The sequence below is a fragment of the Copadichromis virginalis genome, linkage group LG14, assembly GCF_057382275.1.
Source record: "Copadichromis virginalis isolate Kocher_CV1m ecotype Utaka linkage group LG14, C_Virginalis_male_GT1.1, whole genome shotgun sequence".
Taxonomy (NCBI): Eukaryota; Metazoa; Chordata; class Actinopteri; order Cichliformes; family Cichlidae; genus Copadichromis; species Copadichromis virginalis.
In genome coordinates this window covers 9,058,171-9,079,898 of record NC_140631.1, presented here as the reverse complement: position 1 = coordinate 9,079,898, position 21,728 = coordinate 9,058,171, and the positions used below count along the sequence as shown (strand labels likewise).

The following is a 21,728-nucleotide window of genomic DNA, read 5'->3' as shown; positions in this document are numbered from 1 at the left end:
CACACACACACACACGCAAACTACATTTGCCTGTACCTGTCGCTCTCCCAGAAGGCACCATTGGGAACAAGGGAGCGTGGGAGAGCCGTCGGCTGTGACTGACACCCGGTAATTAATCCTGGGAGAAAGAATGGCAGGGGGAGACGGGAGCTCATGCTCGCACAACCTTCATACAACGTTAGCTCAACATGGCCTCAAAATTCACGCTCCTTATGGGAGGTATCCAGGGGGACACTTGGAAAGTTTCTCCTAAAGAAAGTTGGTGATTTCTTTTCCCTCCCTTTCTGTTCGTTTATGGCCTAGCAATTTGCTCAGAGCATTACTTCTTTATTTCCTGCTGCTCTTTCACTTCCATACTCCCCCCCCTCCCCACCTTAATCTGTGTTTCTCATTTTTACTCCACTCCCATTCTCCATCTTTCCCCACAGCAAGCTCCCACCCTCTCCACCCCTATCTCTGTCTGTCTGTCTCTTTCTATCAGTAATTGTTAGCCTAGTGCAGCGCAGGACCAAGTTAAAGAGCCGGGCTAAATTGGCCAGAGCTACGACCCTGCTATTACCATCCGGCTGGGATTCATTCAATGCCCCCCTTGAGTCCTCCACAGTCTGCGTTCATTCCTTACTCCGTACCTCCTTCCTCCACAAAACCACCGCTAAGAAAACTGGGGAAAAATCTGAAAAACACATCAAGGGCCAACAGAAACCCCAAAATGGAGAACAACCCCTCCTTATAACCTGAACACAAGCAGAGCAAGCAGCTCCCACGGGTGTCTGTCGCTGGTCCTCATTACTGCTTTGTGTGTGGGTGTATTTATACCCACTCACATGGGTATTTTACCTAGTTTTAATATTGTACACTAAATTGTGTTCGGTGATATCTTCTACCTGATTACTTTATTAAAAAAAAAAAAAGAAGTGTATGCGTGTATGGATCTCAGTGCTCCAGCTGCAGAGCAAGATCATTTCTATAGAGGTGGCCAGGCTGAGACTATTAGACACTATTACATAGACTGGGGTGGTACAGAAACTGAGGTCCAAATAACCAATTTTTTGGTCACTTTGATCTCTTTTGTCATTTACTTATGAAGGCATAAGTGCTACATATCTCTATATATTATTATGTAATATAAAGTCCTTAAATAATTATTCTTGTTTACGGCTGTAAAGCCTGAAGCATGAAATAATTGCCAGAAAATTCTGGCAATTAGGGTGGCCATAGTAGTGGCCAGTGCCCCCCCTCTGGCAAAACCTTGGTTGCACCCCTGCTGAGAACATAAAAATCTTTCCTAAAAATGAAAACAAAAGTAACCACAGCTAAAACCTGTATCCCAACTATGAAAAAGACTAGAGCTCAAGGTTGATGGAACAAAAAAAAGAAAGAAAAATGAAACCCCAGAATTCTCAAAAAAAATTGTTATAGTACATAAAATCTCCTAAGATGACTATCTGACTAGTAACCAACGTTTCCATTCACATGCAGCGTGCATTAATGGCTGGCCAAAAGAACATCCCAATGAAAAAGGTGCGGGCACTGAGAGCTAGAATACAGCTGGAGTCGTGCAAATGATGAAACTACAACATCCAGTTTTAATCATAATGTTACTTTGCTAGACTGCAAACTAAGAGAGAGGAAAAGTGTTTTCAATAACCCATACACGCGCACACACGCGCACACACACACAAAGACATGCTCCCCAATTACCAGAGATGCTGGCTCGTTCCCAGCCTGACCTTCAGCAAAGCAAACTGGGAAATGAATTTAAGAGGCTTTTTTTCTTCATCTGCTCTGTTCGTGACTCTGAGTGGGTTTTTAGAGAAACAGAGAGAGGGAGAGAGTGAAAACAAAATGTGGATGAGTAGGGATGTAAGAGTGACAGCTGTAATTACAGAGCTCTAACATGTGGATGAGATGTGCAAAAAACAAAAAAAGAAATGTACGGGGAAGGAAAACAGCAGTCGACAGACAGGGTGAGAGTTCAAAGATCAAATGTTGACCGGCTGACGAGGCAGGGCAAAGGTCGCTGAGAGAGTCGGGCTAATGTTCAGTTCCTAACCGCCAAGTTAGGAATGTAGCTGGAATGACAAAGCAGGGTCCTATAAAATCAGTCGAGTAATGAGCTTCGACAGCTGTTACTTGCAGCCGCCGTTGTGAAATGCCGTACTGACTAACGAGACAATGGGGATGACCTCCCTGCTCGTCCATTAAAAGACGGCTAGTAATCCAGTTTATATGAGATGTTGCTGAACAGTGAGGCAGGAGGGTGGATTAGCAGTCTGTTACTTTCATTTATGAATACTTGGGGATTTATCAATATTTGCACTGCAATTGAAAAACAATTCAAATCAGGTGTAAGTGTATTAAAGAATAAACAGCAGGGAATCCTGTTTTTTGTTTTTTTTTTCAAAAATATGTTTTGCAGCACAGATTCTTTGTTTTTGAACTATCTTGTTTTTTTCAGTGATTCATAATCAGCAGCACTGCACTTATTTTTCTTCTTCTTGTTTTCAACTTTAATTTCTATTACAGGAAGCTGAACGCCCAGGTGGAGATTGTTTGCTGAAAACATTACATGTCCTTATGCAGCATGAAAAGCATCCAAGCAGAATTCCTGCTAGAATATCAAGCTCTCAAACAGCCTACAGCACAAGATTTAAAACATTTATTTATTTTGCCTCAGGCCTTTATGCATCAAGCTCATTGCCAAAGAAAAAAGAAACAAAATTCCGATTTTTTTTAATGCCAATTTCTCATGTAACGTATATACACACTGTAGGTGTTATTATGTTTTTTGCAAGTAATTTATCCTCACTACGAAAAAAAATTAAGTCGACATGCGAGCCGATTATTTGAAACCTCGGTCATGTTTAATGAGCATCCACCATTATAACAGTACGTGTACTTCAGAAAAAGAGGAAATGCATAATAGGTCCCCTTTAATGGAGTTTTTTGTTAAAGCTCTACATTGTTGTCTGTCCTTCAAATAAAATACCCATTTCACTCCTTTCTATTGCCACTTTATGTGACACATCCAGCCACTGCATAAAAGCTTTTGTACTCGCTGCTCTGAGTAAATACTTTCCTACTTTCATGTTTAATGACAGTTGGAAAATACGTGTAAACTCTGTAGTACTTTGTAGCAAAGTCGAACATTTCCAATTTTACAAATTGCTCACAGTGGTGTATTGCTTTGGATCCTGTATAGATACTATGCTAGAGGGAAATAATTAGGGCTGGGGGGGGTACTTCATCCACTCTGATTCAGTGAGCTGATTTGCTGAGTGATGACTCCTCAGGAACTTGACAGAAAGGCGAGCCAACTATGAGCTAAGCACCTTAACAGATGTTTTCGTTGTTAAAATTACTTCATGACACTAAAATTACTCATTCATAACACAAACGGCTCTCAAACGAATGTATCAATCTTATTATTTTCCCGTAAGATGGGAGTGCAGGGATTCGGGTGTTATGTGGCTTTTCCTGTTCTCTCCGTGTTTGTGTGCATTTCTGCCACTATGAACTCCCAGTTCTGTGACTCAGAGTGGGAACGAGGTCTAAAAAAAGGCAAGAGGTATCATTAGGCAGCAGGATTGTTGGCAATATTTGTTATCACAGACGTGGTGAGTTAGTGGGGTAGGCTTGGAAGGACCAGATTCACTAGCAGTTCACTCATACAACCGGAAGGAGGAAAGTGAAGACACACACAGATGAATTTACCACTGAACACCTTCCTCTAGCTTGATTCATTGCTGTCTTCTAGCTTTCTTCCCTTTATCCCCCTGGTCCCCATTGCTTTATTTTACATATGTCTTGCCCTTGTTTTCCTTTTTCATCACCTCCCCCAAACAGTTTCATTCCTGTTCACCGTCTGGAAGACTGAATCTGGGATGCAGCGGTTTTTACCCTCATTAGTTCTATGTCACTGTGACCGATGACTAAGTACCACCTGAGATCAAAAGACGCCTATTAAACCAACATGCGCCTTTTTTATGTTTGCACAATTTGCATGATTATCTGTCAGTGTGTGTATACGTGTACGTGTACATGTGTGTGTGGGTGTGAGGGCCTGGCAATGCATGTTTTAGAATCAATGCCCGTGTTTCGGTGGAGGCGGTCTATCTCAGTGTGTGTGTCGGGGTTCCTTTCCAAAACAGTGTTTGGTTACAGCTATCTTTGGCTGTTTAGAAAATCACTGCAAACCACAGCCTGTCACGGCCTACTGGTAACATAACTGCGTGCTGTGTATCGTTATGCTACATGTGGGTGTACTTACGGGTGCAGGGCATGGATGCCGGGTCCGTTTCGGAGCGGAAGTATCCCTTGTCGCAGGCACAGGAGGTGGAGCCTTCTCTGACCGAGTAACTGTGAAGAGGACACTTGGAACAGGCGCCATCGGTGGCCAGAGCACGGTAGTAACCAATCTTACAAGCTGAAAGATAGCAAAAACACAGAGAGGAAGTCGGGTTAGGGTTGCAAATCTGGACAATATGAAATACATGTTTATGACTCAAATGCTTTTGTACTAGAGGGGAAAGTTCTGGAAGAAGCTGGGAGGCTGTAGTTCCCAAGCAGCCCACTAATAAATTAGTGGTGGTTTTAGCTGTATGCTTCGGTCCTTCGACACAGCATTTGCAGCTAAAATTCATTGGAATGTCATTGAAGGGTTTTTGCTCACAAATCAAAGTATGGAACAAAAATTTAGATCTGATTATATAGATTAAGATTAAAAGTCAGCGAAACACCAAAGTTATTACAACAGTCCACAAAATCTTTATCCACTGTATGGACTGCAATGGACCAATTACACTGCAGCAAATGCTATGGCAAGACATCCAATAGTTACTGAGATATTTTAGGCCAAACCAAAGAGGGTGAACACAGCAGAAACACCCACAGTTAATATATGCAGTCGCCTGGGGTTTGTACTCTCTGCAAACTGGAAACAAATGTGGAGAATCTGAAGGCAGTGGTCACGATTTTTAGAACTGGAAGGTTTCTGGTTGTGTAGCTACTTTGTAGTTTTTGATCACACTTGAAAAGGCTTTGGATGAATAATGAAATGCTGACTTTAACTAATTTAATTACGTGCCACTTTTCCATGTAATTTTGTTACATAAGTACAGTGTAAAATTTTAACTAACATCTAATGGAATCTAGTCAAATGAAATGGCCTTGATTTGTCTACACCAAGCACATCTTCCTTAGTGATTAATTATTTGATTTTAGATATTAGTTGGAATTTACTCAAAATTATTGCATCACATTTATTGAGGATGAAGAATCTTTTTTTTTAGTGTGTGTGCCAAAAAGGAATTGAATTTGCTGAAATGCAATCTTAAAAGCATCAGCAACATCTCTCTGTGTAGCTTTTTAAAAATTATGTCAGATTTACATATATATTCATAAACGACGAATGGACTATTAGATATCACTTGGATACATTTAAAGCCCATAGAAATCGCCTCTTGTTCCCAAAGGCTAAATCAGTAGACTCGCCAGCGTGTCCCTCAACACTAGTTTCAGTAATAAGGATTATTACCTACTGACTGAACTTGAAATTTACCTGTATTTTATCCCTGAAGAGAAGAAGAGAGCAGTGTGGGCTTGACCAATTCCCCCCAATTAGCAACAGAGAACAACATGTTGCAGAGAGGCCCCTGTTCCTTTCACCAGTCCCCCCCCCTTCCTCTCTCTCTTTGTCTTCGTTTTTCTACTTCAGCGCTTTCTCTCTTTTCACCTTTCTCACCAGCCTGCGTTCCATTACCAGAAACAACAGAACTGGAGGAAAGGGTGCTATTTCCTCTGACCAAAAAAAAGGAGAAGATCAAATAACTACCTCTTGTCTCTCTCACAAATTTAGGCTATGCTCTGTTGGCAAGATGTGGAGCTGCAATGAAACCAGAGCCGATGGCATTTCAGACCATTTAACAAACAAATGCCACCACACTTGGCACACCGGGAGCTCTGTCACTCTCACAAGGCTGTGAGCCCGGGCCTAACACACACACAGACACACACCTCACAGCCTGAAATGGTAACCTAAGTGACACTTTTCCTAATTTTGGCGACATTGCTCGCCTTTCCTTTGAGTGACAGTTTGATTGGAGGGCTCGTCTTTCAAGGAGTTTCTCCTTCCTCTATCCATTTCTGTAATGGTCGGAGAAACCTAGCAGGGTTACGTTTCAGCCCCTGAGCGCTGAACCAGAAAGACGAGGACAATAGAACAATTCTCCGAAAGGTGCGGCGCAGACAGTCGCAACACCGATTGGACCGAATAACCTGTCAGTCAGTGAGGCAGCCGTGTGCTTGGCAGTGGGTCAACAAATGGTATGGAGGCCAGAGGGCTGTGGTTTGGGTTTTGTTAGAATGAAATACTTGAGTGTCTGTCTATATTGTTATGGTGTTAAAAAAAAGAACTCCAATGAAGACAGATGGGTAAACTCATACCCAATATAAGTCAGATAATTACACACTCACAGTCTGCAGGGGTAAAGCAATCTCCCCTTTTCTTCAAAAGCTCACGCACAACCCGGATCTCAAAGTACGTTTTGAAAGGCATATGGATTTCAACACCACAGTCATAAATACATCAAGAAAACCTGCATATAGTCGAATAAACAAACTTTTGCATGAGTTACCCACACCAGAAATCAAATCAGAGCCTGTCCACGTTCACCGCACCAAGAGGGAAGCCGGGTCTTCCAACAAAAACACATATTCCGCCACCCGGCTGACACACTTGCACACACAAACAGCAGAGGAAATCCACAAACCCTCTAAAATACTGGGAAATCCCTGTCTTGGAGGCGCAATAAAGTCAGGCTATTTAGCCTGCAGACTCTCCTCCCTAGCTGCTGGATTAGCATAGCGTGGCGTTAACAGAGCCAAAGCTAGCTGCTACCTGCTGAGCCATTCTTTGCCCAGTCCCATTCCCTCAATCAGCTCTAAATCCCTGTCGCTTTGCTCGCTAGCACTAAGCTAAGGGCCTCATTGACTGTAGCCCGCAGGGGTGCGTGAAGCCTCCATTTCTTTTTCTTCACAGTAGCAAAAAAAAAAAGTGAGGAGATTAGTAAGGGGGTACTTTGTCTTATCTCCCTGTCTCTAAAGGAATCTTTCAGCGCCCGGTGTCATCATTAGAAACAGGAGGACACTAGGGTTTGTGGGTTTTGTTCGAGAGGTTGTGACCGCTTCAGTCGACAAAACACAAAGTCAGGGTTTGTACATGTGCGCTGACCAGGAAAGTGTCCGGAGCTGAGAGCGGGGTCAAGCAGCTGTTTGAGAAGGTGCCCCCCACCCAACCCCCGAATCCTAAAAGCTGGTGGGAGAGTTAATTGAGTCCCATGCTTCACAGCCTTTGGGTCTGAGCCTCTTAAAAGTCTAAAGACAGTCTAAGAGCAGCCTACCTCAAACTGTGCACGGTTGATGAGGTTTTTTTTTTTTTTTTTGCCCGTCAATTATTAAGCTGTCCCAAGCTGACCCTCACAGGCTGTCCCAGAATTCTTTGCAGAACTCCAAATCCCCCCGTTTTGCCATAGACAGGCTCTGGCATCTTCATCTGTGGTTTGAAACTCAGGATTTCAGAACTTGTGTTTGAAAATGTGATGTCAACATATCAGGGCTTGTTTATAGCAGCGACTGCCCTGCAAAGGGAATAACTGGAAGAAAAGAGAGGTTGATATCCAAGTAAAGCTGGGGGAATTTGCTTCCTATTAGGAGCCTTCGTGTGTGTGTGTGAGAGGAAAGAGACCACAATAGTGGGTGGTCCAAGAGACCGTGGCTTCAGAGAGGAATCTCCCTTAAGACTTGCTGGATTTATCACTGTCCGGACCAGCCGTGGCAAACCTATACAGACGCAAATAGAGGCGCACAGGAACACATGTGTATTGAGTTTTAATGGGATCTGAGCTGAGACGCCCTCGTCATATCCTCTCATGCAGCCCTCAAAAGTCTAACCCAATTTTTTCCCCCCACACCATCTTTTTTATACGTCTCTTTTTTCGCTCCCGATGCTCTCTAACTCTTTTTTTCCTTAATTTGTTTTACTCTTTCTGTCTCCCGCTCTCAGAGGCTTTCTCTCAGCAAGCCTCCTTTCAGAGACAGAGAGGGGTTTGTCAGGTGCCAAATCCCTGAGCTGAGAGATCAAAGACAGACAAAGAGACTGGTGACTTACTGTTCTATTCTAGAAAGGCAAAAATGGAATCCCTCATAGACCGGGGACATCACATTCTTCCCCTTTTCTACCCCAGCAGCTCTTTCACTCATTCAATCCTCCTCTCTAGCTTTAGTCTTTTTCCCTCTTTGTCACTCCTTCCCCTGCCCCATCCCTGTTGTCTCTGAACTAAAGTCCGTTTGGAGAAAAGGAGACTGGAGTGAGTTGCAAGAGTTAATGAGTAGTTTTGTCTGTGCAGTCGGGGACTCTGCTGGCTGATTTAGTTTAATGGAGAGGGGGGGAAATGGGACCATCGATGCGTCCATCTGTAAAAAATAGGAGCACAGAAAAAGCTAACGATACAATGATAGCTACCCACAGGCGAGCCAACTACAAAAAAACACAGCTAAGTTTTCCTCCGAGTGGCAGCAACCCACACACCAGGCTTTGAACAGCGATAGATGCCGCCAAATAAATCCACATCTACCCACACACCCACCTACTGCAGCCCACCTTGAGTGACCCGCATGCTAAGCCTGATAGGCAAGCTATTCTGCAGCCTACACAACAAAGTAACCAATACACTAGGGAATGAAAGCATGAGAGCGAACTTGCACTACAATAAGCATCCGAAAACCCCGGGAATGTAACACCCAGCGCACGGCGCACAATAACCAGGCCTGCCCAGGCAGAACAATTGCCTCTCTTGTAATCAAAAAAAGGGAGAATTAAGTTCAAACTGCTGCCTTTCCCCCCGCTTTCAAAGCCGTGCTTTATCTTCTATAGGTGATGAAAACTCGGTCACTCTTTTTTAGTCATAACAGACAGTGAGCGCTCTTCAGAGGAGCGGTCGGAGGCATCCTCACAAAGCCGCTCTTTCAAAAAACCAAGCGATCAGCTTTCAGGACCTGAGGGCAAGGAGAGTCTCGCCTTCTCCTGCACCTTGAGGAGCCAACGATCTCTATTCAAACTGCCTTTCTGCCTTATCCCCCTGCCTTTGTGTGTTTTCAATCTCTTTTTTTACCCTCTCTGTGGAAGGCAAGTTGCTCAGGTGAGACTCCTGCTAAAAAAGATTACGATTCCAATAATGTTTCTCTTTATCCCCTAGCTATGGAATATACACTCACAAGCTGAACGTATATTCCCCACACGAACATGAATGTATAAAACAAAATAGCCTCCATATCGACACACCTGAGCCAGTGGCATATTATCGGGGCTAACTAGCTGCTGACCGTTAGCGTCTGTCACTGGGACAGCAGGAGAGTGGAGCAGGTTAACTCATTAATTCTGTCACTCTGGTTATTAATTACCTCCAGCCCTGACAGCGACGCAGAGCCACACGGCCAGCGAAACACATCAGCGTGATGGATGAGGGACACACGGCCACCGAAACTGATCACCATGATTGATGACATACACTCGACACACATCTTGACCTTGACCTGGCAGGGGAAAAGGTCCTATATTAGCTGTAGCATCCTTTAAGATGCAAAAGTGAAAAAGTCTGGGAGCGACATCTGGGCCGACATCCTCACTGGTGTTAATGAAGGCTTCAAACAAAAGCCATCGAGGCTAACAACGTTAATAAGACCCAAGCCAACCTTGCTGACAATCACCGATGCTTCGCTACCGGCGGCCGGTGCCAGCAAGCGCGAGGGTTGCCAGCAGTTTGTCTGTCGAAGGCCAGATGATTTATAACTGTATTTTCAGCCACACCAATCCATCACCCGAGAACCACCCAAGACGCTGCCCTAATTAAAATGTCTGTACCTGACATATAGGAGCACCGGCCAATGAACCAGATGAGCAAAGCGTGTTGTAAAAAAGGAGAATTATAACAAAAGAAGGCTCCGAGAACCGAGGTTACGCCCGTAAAACAAACTGTTCCCTCGTGCTGATGCCTTGGCCTTTCATCCAAATTCAACATCAGATCTGAAATGTTCTAACCTGCAGCGTTTCCACAAGTCAGTACTGAATTTTTGCAGACACTGTAAAAGACCTTTGACAGCACTGTTCACCCAAATATAGACTATACCGCAGACTGGATATGAAATATGGACGCAGCCACAGTGACGCCACCTATTGGTTTTGGACTCCGCAAAACCAGTGAAGCCTTGGTGAGTTTGGTTTTTTTGGAGCCAAAAGCGATGAAATTTGGAGCACATGGAGTGCTCAGTTACCAATTCCTGCTAGCTTTTGTCTGCTAATCAGTGCTAAATAACAGACTAATAAAATACGATTAAGTTTATTAGAACTGAAGCACAAACCACTTGGATGGTCGTGTACCACACTGTACCACACAGGTTAGGCCTAGCAACCAACAGCAGCTCACTGTGTGCATATGTCAGACAGGAAGGGTTTTCGTAGCATTTAACTGAATGAGGTATCCATCAGTTAACCCGATGTATAGTGGATATGAACGAAGAAACTAAACCAGTTGTGAACAGAGGTACTTTTGAAGCCAAGCTCAAGTGGTGACATGTTGTCTTCATTTTTCATCCCAAGGGGTTGCTGCTCAAATAATACAAGAGACTAACGAACAGTTTCCTGCTTCATTATGAAGCCGTTTTTGCTAAGAGCACAGTGTGGTGCCATATTGTAAAAAGAAATTGCAATATTGTTCTGAGGACTTCCTGTAGACCAAGGTCTCGGCGTTCTTATTGACACGTAGGCCCCAACTTCCTCCCTAATTCCTCTAAGTTCACCTTAAGAAGGAATATTAGTACAATGGTCATATCGCAGAAATCTAAAGTATTCCACCCAGCCAACTTCACAACATACAATACAATTGCTTAAAGAATGAGAGTCCTGAAAGTAAATGTAAGGAAAAGAATGAGGCACTTCAAAAAAAAAAAAAGACTTCAAGAGAGGAGGGTAGAGAGCAGAAATTGTTAGGACTTTGAAACGAATGGAGAAGAGCTACAGCAACAGGATGGAAAGATGAGGAAGAGGTGCAGGCAAACAGATCCATCTTTGTCTGGTGAAACACTATTTGACTTGGCTGCATTAGGTGGGAGCCACTCAGATTCCACATTTGCGCCCATGCCAGGTCGGCAAGGGTGGCACCACCCAAAGCCGGGCATCGTGCCAACTGACTAAGGACCTTTTGTGACCTGAGATTCACACAGCAGGTGGGTAATGGGCTATAATTCAAGGCAAACAAGACAAGTGAAACATACACAAACAGAGGCATGCAAACTTCTGTGCACCTGCAGACCCTCAGGTATGAACACAAAAGCCCTTCAAACGTCCTCTGGACTATGCAGATTCACTTTGCAGAGCCATGCATGCATGCAAATACACACAAAGATGCACATATCAGCTGAACAGGCTTTGTGTAAGGAGGTTAAGCACAGGCAGCACAGCAGGGACCAGGGGAGGTAAACAAACACAATCATGGCATTGTCTTGGTCCAATTTCCTCAGGTTCTCTGGGGGGGGTTAGTGTCTCATGTTGGATATGTGTGTGTCTGCATGTGTGTGTGTTTAGCATACTTTCCTGACATTGTTTACAATGAAAAGAGCCGCATTTCATTTCAGTTATGACAAAAAAAATAAATAATAGGTAGATAGGTGTGGGAGGTGGGGTGGTATGCTAATGTTGTTGTGTGAGGGGACACTCGCAGGGGCGCACACGCTGCTAAACAATTGGGGGAGTTTAACTATTCTGCTCGCGGTGAGTCAAGGAGAATGAGGCAGGAAAGGGGAGTATGTGTGAGGAGAACACACACTAAGAATAGGTGAAGAGGAAGTGATAGGGAAGCGGTCTCAATGGGGCCTCGTAGCCAATTCTGTAAACAAGTGTAAACCACTTGTGACATTGCAGTACAAATACACAACAAATCACTGCACAGACTCAAGGTGACACATGCTCAATGCACAGCTTGTTCACTCGCATATCCATTTTTTCTTGCACAGTGCATAATACGTCACACATACGTTCTGAAACTGGGAAATACATCAACATCACGAGCTTTCTGCGCAAAATGGGAGAAAATATCACAACAGCTAAACAAAGGACAATCTAGCTATGCGTCAGCTGAATATATACATCACACACTACGAAGCGAACTTGGTAAGATTAATGCAAGTAACAAACAAAAAATGTGCCTTTGTGATTAATGCATGTGTATGATGATGTTGCTATTTCTCTTGCAGGGTAGCACTGACTGCTTGCTGCTGATTACCACTGAGGCTGGGAAGCACGATTAACAAAAGCTAAACTAAAAACTAAAACTAGATGTGAAAAAATCATTTTTGTTAGTTAGCTGGTTATTTAAAAATAATAAGAAAAATTTGACTTTCACCAAAACAGGAAAACTAACTGAAACAATTTTGTGAATTAAAAAAAAATTATTAAAATAAAATGAAAGCATAGACAAAATATCCTGATTTCTAGTGTTTGCTACTTTGCCAAAAAAATAAGTCAATATTAAAAGCCGCCTGCTGAGGCCTTTATGGTGGTGTTTATTGAGACTTTGGATTACTATAAGACTGTGAATCTGCTATTTTCAAAAGGTTCAGTGTTTTTATTCTAATACCTGGAATCATTTTCCTAAATCTTGCCTCTGACACATGCCCTCCCATACATTATTAATTAATCAAGACTAAAGCTAAGACTGAAACTAATAAAAACTAAACTAAAACTAAACATTTTCAAACAATAAACCAAAAAAAACAACAACCCCAAAATACTCTGGTAACTCACTGAAACTAGCCTAAATTAAAAGCAAAAAGTCGAAATGAAACAACCAAAAACTAATTACAAAATACAAAACTATGACAACTTCTTGATAGTAGTGTGGCCCATGACACATAAGAAAACACCAACATATAGAAAAAAGGTTGCAAAAGCACAAAATAAATAATAAACAAAAGAAAAAGAAAAAAACAGAAGTGTTTCTGGGGACACATTAATGTGACAGACCAGCTGTGACAGAAGCGACAGAGACCAAAACATGTGACGAACTGCTGGAGGATTCACCGGCGCTGTGAGGGAGATGTAAGGTAATGTGTTTTTTAATTGCATCATTCATCTAATACTGTAGTTACATGTTTGCTATTAACCTTTTCCTGTTAGCTTCTTACATTCTGGTTGGTTTGTCACCCTAAAAACACTTTTGTTGTGTTGGGTCAACTTTCGTGTGTTTTTTTCTATTTCTGTTGTTCTGTTGCAGAAAGAAGAGCCTCAATAATTATTAAAATGTGCTTCAAGATCTAGATATGAGTAGTTTTTAACTAACATAATAATCTCTAAATGTTCCTTCTATCTGCAAACTCGGCGTGGAACCAGCTGCAAAAGAAACTAACTCTAAGCAGCTGGTCTCAATAAATAAATTTAAGGTGATGTGGATTTGGATGAGCACTGTTTGTTTTATGTATGTGTGTAAGACTAATATGTCTTCTTGTGGGTGTTGTTCTGGAACCACTGTTCACTCTCATGTCCATTTTTGCTGGGAAACTCAAACATCTTATGTCCAGATTAAACAAAGCGTAAATTAAATTAATTAAAGTTTTTTTTCCAAAAAAGCCCATAAATCTGCCCTCTCTGGCCTGGTTGCCACAGGTGTGTGACCTCAGGTGGAAACATTGCAGCTGGAAAATTGTTCAAATATGATGTAATTGCTACATTTCTGCAGATAGCTCAAAGCAAAAATAAACCTTAACCTCCATCACATGTATTCTGATATCCAGATAAACATGAAAGCAGAATGGCTAAACCACTGCCTGTAGCTGTGGATTTTCAACATTAATTTCAGTTGTCTTTTCAAACGGAACACATGGTTTATTTAATCTTTAGTTACAGCGGAAGAAAAAGGGCTCCGACTTACACTTGGATCATTAAAAACGACCCCACAGTGACAAATTCACCACGTAAAATATTTACACCGAGCTTACATGTAAGTTTAGATGACTCCACCACGACCCCGTCGTAAATCAAACACGCTCCACCACACGCACACGGGACGTACAGTTTGTCAAATGAAAGTGCGCGCACATCTGTCAGCGCTTAAGCTCGCACATGCAAAAACTTAAATTGCTTCGTTGTCTGCGGTCTCGGGGGCGAGTTTAACATCAACCTTGACGGTTTCTCAGAAGCAGCTCGGTGCAGAGGTTGCAAAGGGTCGACTTATGGGTGAAAAAGGGAGGTATTTTTAGGTTGTTTGTTTAGGTAATCTACTTGTAGCTCCCAGACGACAGGCTGTCTGGGGCCTCAAAACACCTTCTATTGTGCATGTGTGTGCACATGAGGTGTGTGTGTAGCCCTGGGAATGCTGCGCTGCCATTGTGTCTCTGCACTGGGGGACACGTTTTTGATGCTCTGGATGTGTGTGTGTGTGAGTGCACACATACACACACACACACACAGGTTACATAAAAACTGTCCCGGGTCACTGGCTCTTCAACAGCTCATGTCAGCCCAGTGACGGCCTGCTGGTCTCCACCGCGACTGTCCCTGCCCTGCCCTTTGACCTCACCTGGTGTCACTCAGGCCTCATCAGACCACTTTCCCCCTCTCTCTGTCTCTCTCTCCTCTTGAAACAGAAACGAGGTCACTGCCATCATAGAAATGACACCTCCCATCCTGAGCCTCCCCCCAGTTTGAAACTGTGTTGACTCCTGCTCATGCTGCATGCCTTGACATGATGTGTGTACACTCCTAAGCTGGCAGCGTATATGTGTGTCCAACAGCTGGATGCATACGCTACCTTGCCTAACCCCCAGAATAGTTAAGCCTAGCCTTGTGGGCAGAGTGGAGAGGGTGTGTGTGGGGTGAAGGGCGTGCAGGGTTTGTAACAGGAGCCTCGGGTTAATGGCTGCTGCTCTGACAAGGTTACTCTGCTAATGTGTTTTAGCCTTTAGCTTTGATGTGACAGCAGACACACATGCACAAGGATGATATTGGAGGGGGCAAACAAAGGGATATGAGGTAAAATGCACAGCGTGCTTTGAAGTAAGTGTGTGGGCACCACCGCGGTCGAGTTTCTGTGTCGTGTTTTTCACATTCCTCTAACTCTTTACATTCTTCCAACACAAGCATATCTACAGCTCTCTCTGCCTTTCCTTATCTCTTCTTATCGTTGCGATTTATCACCTCTTAAGTTGACGTTCTGCACTTATCAGCTTTGCTGATTGTGAAAGCAAAGAAAAGCGCTCATAACTTCCTTTATTCTCCCGCTTAATGCCGTCAATAATCAAGCTCCAACCTCCAGGCCTGAAAAGTAAAGCCAAGAAGAGTAAAGCCAAAACCTGCAATTCCTAATGTGGCCACTTGAGGCTGAACCAATGCCCATAGATGCCAATGGAAGAATGCTCTAAAAGAAAATCCCAACATGGTGGCAGCCGAAATGCTTAAGCTGAGGTTTCAAAAAGCAGAATCCAAAAATGAAGAAATGCCCTGGTGGCTTGGTCTGTCTGTTACTATATACAGTCTATGATTTCAGCACACTAAAACCCAATACTAATGTAAACACAACATATCAGGACATATAGCTTTGGTTTGAAATTTTTTTCCTTTTTAAAAAAAAAAACACAGCAGAAGCTGCTTTTATTGAGGAGGTTAGCTCTGGTGTCTTTCCAACTCAATGCACTCTTTAAAGGGTCAGTTCACTCATGCTCCCTGTAGGCCCAATGAAAACGGTTCAAGATCAGGTGAATCAAGTCTACAATACACACAGCTGATATTGACTGTAATATCTACCGCAGCTGCCAGAGGTCATGACATGACTACGCTACGCTTGTTCAAAGAGGGATCACCACCCATACCCCCTCCCCACTTCACCTTTCACATCTCCAGCCATTTATCAGGCCACTAGGAATCAATTCATCTTGCTTTTTCTTTTATTGTCTCACACACACACACACACACACACACACACACACACACACACACACACACACACACACACACATTCCTTCTGTCAAACAAAGTCACTTTTTGGTGCCCTTGTTTGATTTCAATCGCTGTCTTTTCTCTTAAGCTTGATCCTATCTGTCTGCCTCGCTTTCTCTCCCTTCCTCTTTTTTTCTTCCAGCGATACAAGTCTTCAAGGGAACACGTTACTTTTTTTTTCTTTCCCCTTCTAGCAGTATTTGAAAACTCACTAGATATCAGGAAGGATCAAGGTTTCTAATCCCAGAGATGTGCCCTGCCACGGACATACCTCAGCCTCTGGCTGGAGATCAGCAACTTTGGGTCCACCGGCGCAGCAAGAGCTCCACATCCCCAAATTACATTTCAGCTCTCCTGCACAGAGGTTACACCTCAGAGGCAAGCCCACGGTGTGTTTGATACACATGTACGTTGCCATATTTGTGTGCATACCCATCTCAGCAATGTGTCAGCCACCTGTTCTCAAAATTCTGGGGTGAAATCAAAACTGTAGACGGCAAAAAACGTGTTAACAAAGGTAAGAAAGAAAGCTTTGCTTTTCTTGGAGAAACTGGTGTCACACATTGCATAGAAATATAAAGCTACAGCTAACAGACAGTGAGCTTTGCAGACCTTGAGGATACAGCACATGGGCTAATGTAGTTGTAGGCTGTTTTTTCACCGGAATCATCAACTGTACAAAAATAACAGACGTAGACATGACCGACTGGTTTGTGGACTAACAATCTGAAAGTTTTGTATTTGGTCAATGGTCTATATTTGGTCTATATTGTAAGGTAAAGACCTACAGAGAAATGCAGAGAAAACCCCAACAAGATGGCAGACAGACACAGATACCGGCTAACTGAAACATATAAATTCCAAATTTTCTCACATTAACAAAAAAAAAAAAATCTGACTTCACTGACAGCCTGTTTACACAAATAACCACATGGTTTTTGGTTATCATCCCATATCCCATATAATAACTATTACAACACATGCACCAAAAAGCACCAACAGCAAAACAATTCTGTTCAGTTATTCAAGCTAGTGAACGTGAGGTCTAGCAGAGAGCTCACAGTCACAGCTACTTACGTCACCATTAATCTGGCATAACTTTAAGACTTCTTGTTTTTTGTACTGAGTTGAAAACACGTTCATTTGCAGTGTAAAGATGGGAATTCTAACATGGGAAGCTTCCAACAATGACTTGCATTTTTAGCCAGCCTTGAGTGTCATTACAAGCATTTGACACTTGTGTATTTCTTCATTTTTCAGCCGCAGACCTTGCAGGGACTGACTGCAGTGTAAAGGCAAAGAGAATACTCTCCTTGTTCATCATCTACAGTACAGATGTAGCTACGGTCCATTGGTGTGGCAATGTGGATAGCTCTAAATATGGCACTACATATGAGCTTCAACCATTATTAGAACAGAGGCGGTACTCGTCAGAGCAGTTTTACATTTACTTCATGGTTCCAACAGGCAGGAAATCAACATGCTAGAGCTGAATTCTGTTAGAAGTGTCAATTTAAGCAGTCAAACATATGTTTTAAGTTTTAAAAAAATAAACTTTACTATTTATTGTTGGCCCTACATGTCTTAATTTCTGCACTTAAGCCTGTGTTGTAAATGCAACCTGTAAGTTGTAACCAGCTTCTCTGTTTAAGCTTTCTCATTACCAAAAAACAAGCCATAACCTAATGCACCGACTCCTCCGCTGAAGCACCGATTCACACGCAGGCGAGCGTAATGTCAGTTTAGGCTCTCCAAACTCATCTTCCATTGTTTAAGATGAAGGAGGCTTTGGATGCCCAGAATACTTCCTCCCACTTCACATCTTTAATCTGTTTTCCTTGCAACAATCTGCATGTAGTCTTTTATTCTAATCACACATTCTAAGTGTGTGTGTGTGTGTTTTTCCAGGGAGAATGAAGCACTGTGCCACTTCCTCCTATGCTGTGATTAGAAAAGGGGGATCTCGGCTCATTAGAATGGGCACTGCATCCAGTCTCAGGGCCCATCAGATTACACAGCCGCCCTTTATTGCAAGGCTTTTTGTCATAACCCCTAACTGATTGCTACGGAGCTGCCTTTGATTTGGCCACTGAACTCTTTGCCCTCTGAGGAAAAAAAAGGATGATGACGAAAGAGAAGAAAAAGACCACCTAGATACTATTGGATGGTGCTGGATTGTGTGTGTGGTGGGAAGGGGGGGTGGGGGGGATCTTAAGTTGGAAATCAGCAGGAGAAAGAGAGAGGGAGAGATAAAACATTTCAAGGTGTTTGCAATCAGCCTCCCATTGTCAGATACTGAAGGAGAGCCGGCCGTTCATCTGAGGGGCTGCTGAGCTGCTTTGTCTGCAGGCAGAGATCGCGCACTGCGATTCGGGATGTTAATAGAAGTTTCTGATACAGCATGTGATACGCCTGCTGAGACAGATGCACTGAATAAACACGGGCCAGATAACGGTTCAGACACACACACATTTACTCCGCGTCCGTCTGCGCTGGTGATCACTAACACACTGCCCCAGATCGAAGGGATTTCCGTGCGATGGTGAACCGACAGATGAAGTGCAAAAAAAAAAAAGAAAGGCAAGGTTGCCAGACTGGAACTAAATCTCTTTCCACTTCACTCCCTCCCGTGTTTTTTGCCTCCTTTTCTCCCTCCCTGTCTCCTCATCTCGGATCTCCTCTGCTGTTCTTGGCGAGTGAGGTCCGTTCTGCCTCTCTTTCAGCACAAAGAAGGTGGCAGAGGCCCTCGTTCTCTTTCATAACCACTCTCTCTCTCTCCATCTCCAAAACAGTTCACCCATGCCCACTTGATGGCTGTCCACTTCTCCCTCTCCGTCGGCCTTTCTCTGCCTATACATCCATCCATCTCCCTCCACAAACGCCACCTCTTCTCTCCGTCTGCCTGCCAGCTCGGGGAGAAAACAGGGCTTTTTTTAGGGGGGGGGGGGGGGGGGGGGTAAGGAAAATCTGAAAAGTGAGCGAAGGAGAAAGAAAAGGGCAAAGGAGCAAGAGGGAGAGTGTGCAGGAAAAAAGGAGGGAGAAGAAGGGGAACAGCCTGAGGAATGGGGGAATGGCAGAGATGCATGGGGGGTGGAGGGGTGGGGGTGAAAGGACTGCAGGGTTGTGTTGGTAGAGAGCTGGGGTATTGATTCAGGGCCTTTTGACATGCTAATTTGCTTGCTGACTGCTTTAATCGCTCCCTCTTCCCATCGCGGGCTTCAAAGAAAGGATGCTTTTCAAAGAGGAGAGGAGAGGAGAGGAGAGGAGAGGAGAGGAGAGGAGAGGAGAGGAGAGGAGAGGAGAGGAGAGGAGAGGAGAGGAGAGGAGAAATGTTATCATCCTCATGGCCCATATGTTGTTAATGCCAGCTGACAACCATGTAAGCTGCACTGTTACAAACATAGTGTACTTAAGAAAAGTAGTGTGTCTTCACAATATCGAGTGTATTTCAATGAAATTAAAATGAGCTGAAGGCTTAAATGCTCCATTATAGGTTGAAAAAGCAGATCATTACAAAAAACGGATTATTCAAAAGTTTAAAGCAGGTCCAAGTTCATCAACAGTTGCTGTACAGTGTTAGAGATTTGTGGCCTTAATAGGGAAGCAACGGTATATTCTGTACTCTGTGGATCATTCGTTCCCACTGTGTACCACAGTGTCCAACCAAAAACAGAAGTCCCCAAATTTCCCTAATTAATTTAGCTAAAACAACACCTGTCATTTTTTCCAGTGTGGCTAAACTACCTAATGAAAAACCTAAACAAAGCATCGAATGGAGCCGATTTGACACTTGTTGCTTTTTCAGTCAGACCCACTGTAATCAAAGAAAGATTTCCGTCTGCAGTAACTTGTCTTTGGCAGGAGTGCTCTGTCATGGGAGAGCGGCAGCAAGACAAAAAGCACAGAACAGAGCAAGCCCTGACGATAACAGATATGACACAGATTGAAGCAGCATGACAGGAGGAAGTGGATTGTGAATCTGCTTGCAGATGTGCAGCAGGAGGCTAAAGCAGGATAAAGAGTGGGCTCATAGAGAGTCTGGCCGAAGATATGTGTAGAATGTATTGAGCAGTCAGCTGATGTGGGTTAGCACTGAGATCAGCTGATCTGCCCCCCTGGTAGCTACTTTCCTTTTCATAAAGCTTATAGTTGGGGCTGGATCAGGTGACCCTGAATCCTCCCTTAGTAATAGACTTCTGAGGGCTTCCCATAATGCACTGAGTGTTTCTTCTTCTCTCAACTTTTTTCACCTTAGTGTAATATACACCACTCTGCGTTTGATCATTAATTATTATTAATCTCTGGCTCTCTTCCACAGTGTGTCTTTGTCCTGTCGCAGCAGAAGTCCACCACTTTCCGGGAGATTTCTTGGTGACAGTGGGAAGGGAGTTTTTCCTTCCCACTGTCACCAAGTGCTTGCCCTAAGGGACTCAACTGATTGTTGGGGTTTTCTCTGTATAATTGTAGGGTCTTTACTTACAGTATAAAGCCCTTGAGGTAAGTGTTGTTTTGATTTGGTACTGTATAAATAAAAACTGAATGGAGTTTGAATTGCTTGACCTAGTGCTGCGCTCGATTTAAATCTATTCAAAACACTTATATCAATCTGATTCCAATGACAACAACATTTAGTACGCCTTTAAATAATTTTTTCAGAAAACAGTCCTGGTGATTTATTGAATCCTTTAGCTCATTTTAAATATAGTTACTAGATCTCTCTTCCAGCTGGTGTTAGAAACAGAAATGAGGCCCAACTGTAAATTGTGACAGAGGAGCTTAAGTTGCATAGAAAAAGAAAAAAAAGAAAGAAGGAAAAACATGGATAAACATGGATACTTGTAGCAGCATAGTCATACACCCTGAGGTGTAGCTGGCACTGTGGGAGTACTGCAGCTATCAACCCGGGTCATGCTTGATCACCGGTGGCTTCCCGCCTTAAACAGGGCACGACGAGAAGAAACAGAGAAGGGTGATGAGTGTCGAGCCATGAAGGGAACAAACACAGAGGCAGGACGGCCGCCTGAGCAGGAAAAGCATTTCAGCACCTCGACTAATGATGGCTGTATTACCACCAGCATCCCCGCCCCACCTCCCTCCTCCCCTTCTTTACCATTCAAGTAGAGGGAAGATTTGTGTGAGCTGAGAGGACTGCTTCTTTTTTTTTAATCAGAAGAAAACAACAGCAGAATATTTAAAAATCCCTTAAGCAATTATTTTAGCAGGAACGAGGAAGAAGGGAGGAGGAGTTGAAGGATTCCTCATGAGACATTTTGTCCTCTCTTTCTGCATCTGTTGTTCTTTGCTGCTCTCCGTTGGTAATAGCCTCCGTTCCTCGTCTCTATTCAGCGGCACAAAATGAGCCTCTCTGGTGGCAGCGAGAGTGATGAGTACATTCACCTCCATTCTGCTGCACTCTGCTCGGAGTGCGGGTCTGTGTGCGCACGAAATTAAAACTAAAGATTGTGAGTGCGCGCGTGCATGCGTCTCACTGCTTCGTCTATTTCCATGCATTTGCCTGGATATATAGAGTTTGTTTGCACGAGCATACGTATGGCAAATGTTTATCCCAAGATGTAGATGACTGGGGTTTGTGCGCACGCTCTCGGGTGTCACTCGCGCATGTGTGTTCGCTGGGAGAGTGACGGGTGATGATGTTTGGTGTGCCGCCTCCCTCCCCACAGCGAAG

At 43.6% G+C, this 21,728-nt stretch overlaps 1 protein-coding gene across 2 annotated transcripts in view; it reads right to left on the bottom strand.

The window, feature by feature from the left end:
- epha4l (eph receptor A4, like) overlaps positions 1 to 21,728 on the bottom strand; it is a 62,714-nt gene that overhangs the window by 31,180 nt on the left and 9,806 nt on the right. For both annotated transcript variants that reach the window (XM_085479221.1, XM_085479220.1), the window contains exon 4: positions 4,271 to 4,426. In XM_085479221.1, the coding sequence (XP_085335347.1) occupies positions 4,271 to 4,426 (156 nt within the window). The remainder of the gene's footprint in view (positions 1 to 4,270; positions 4,427 to 21,728) is intronic.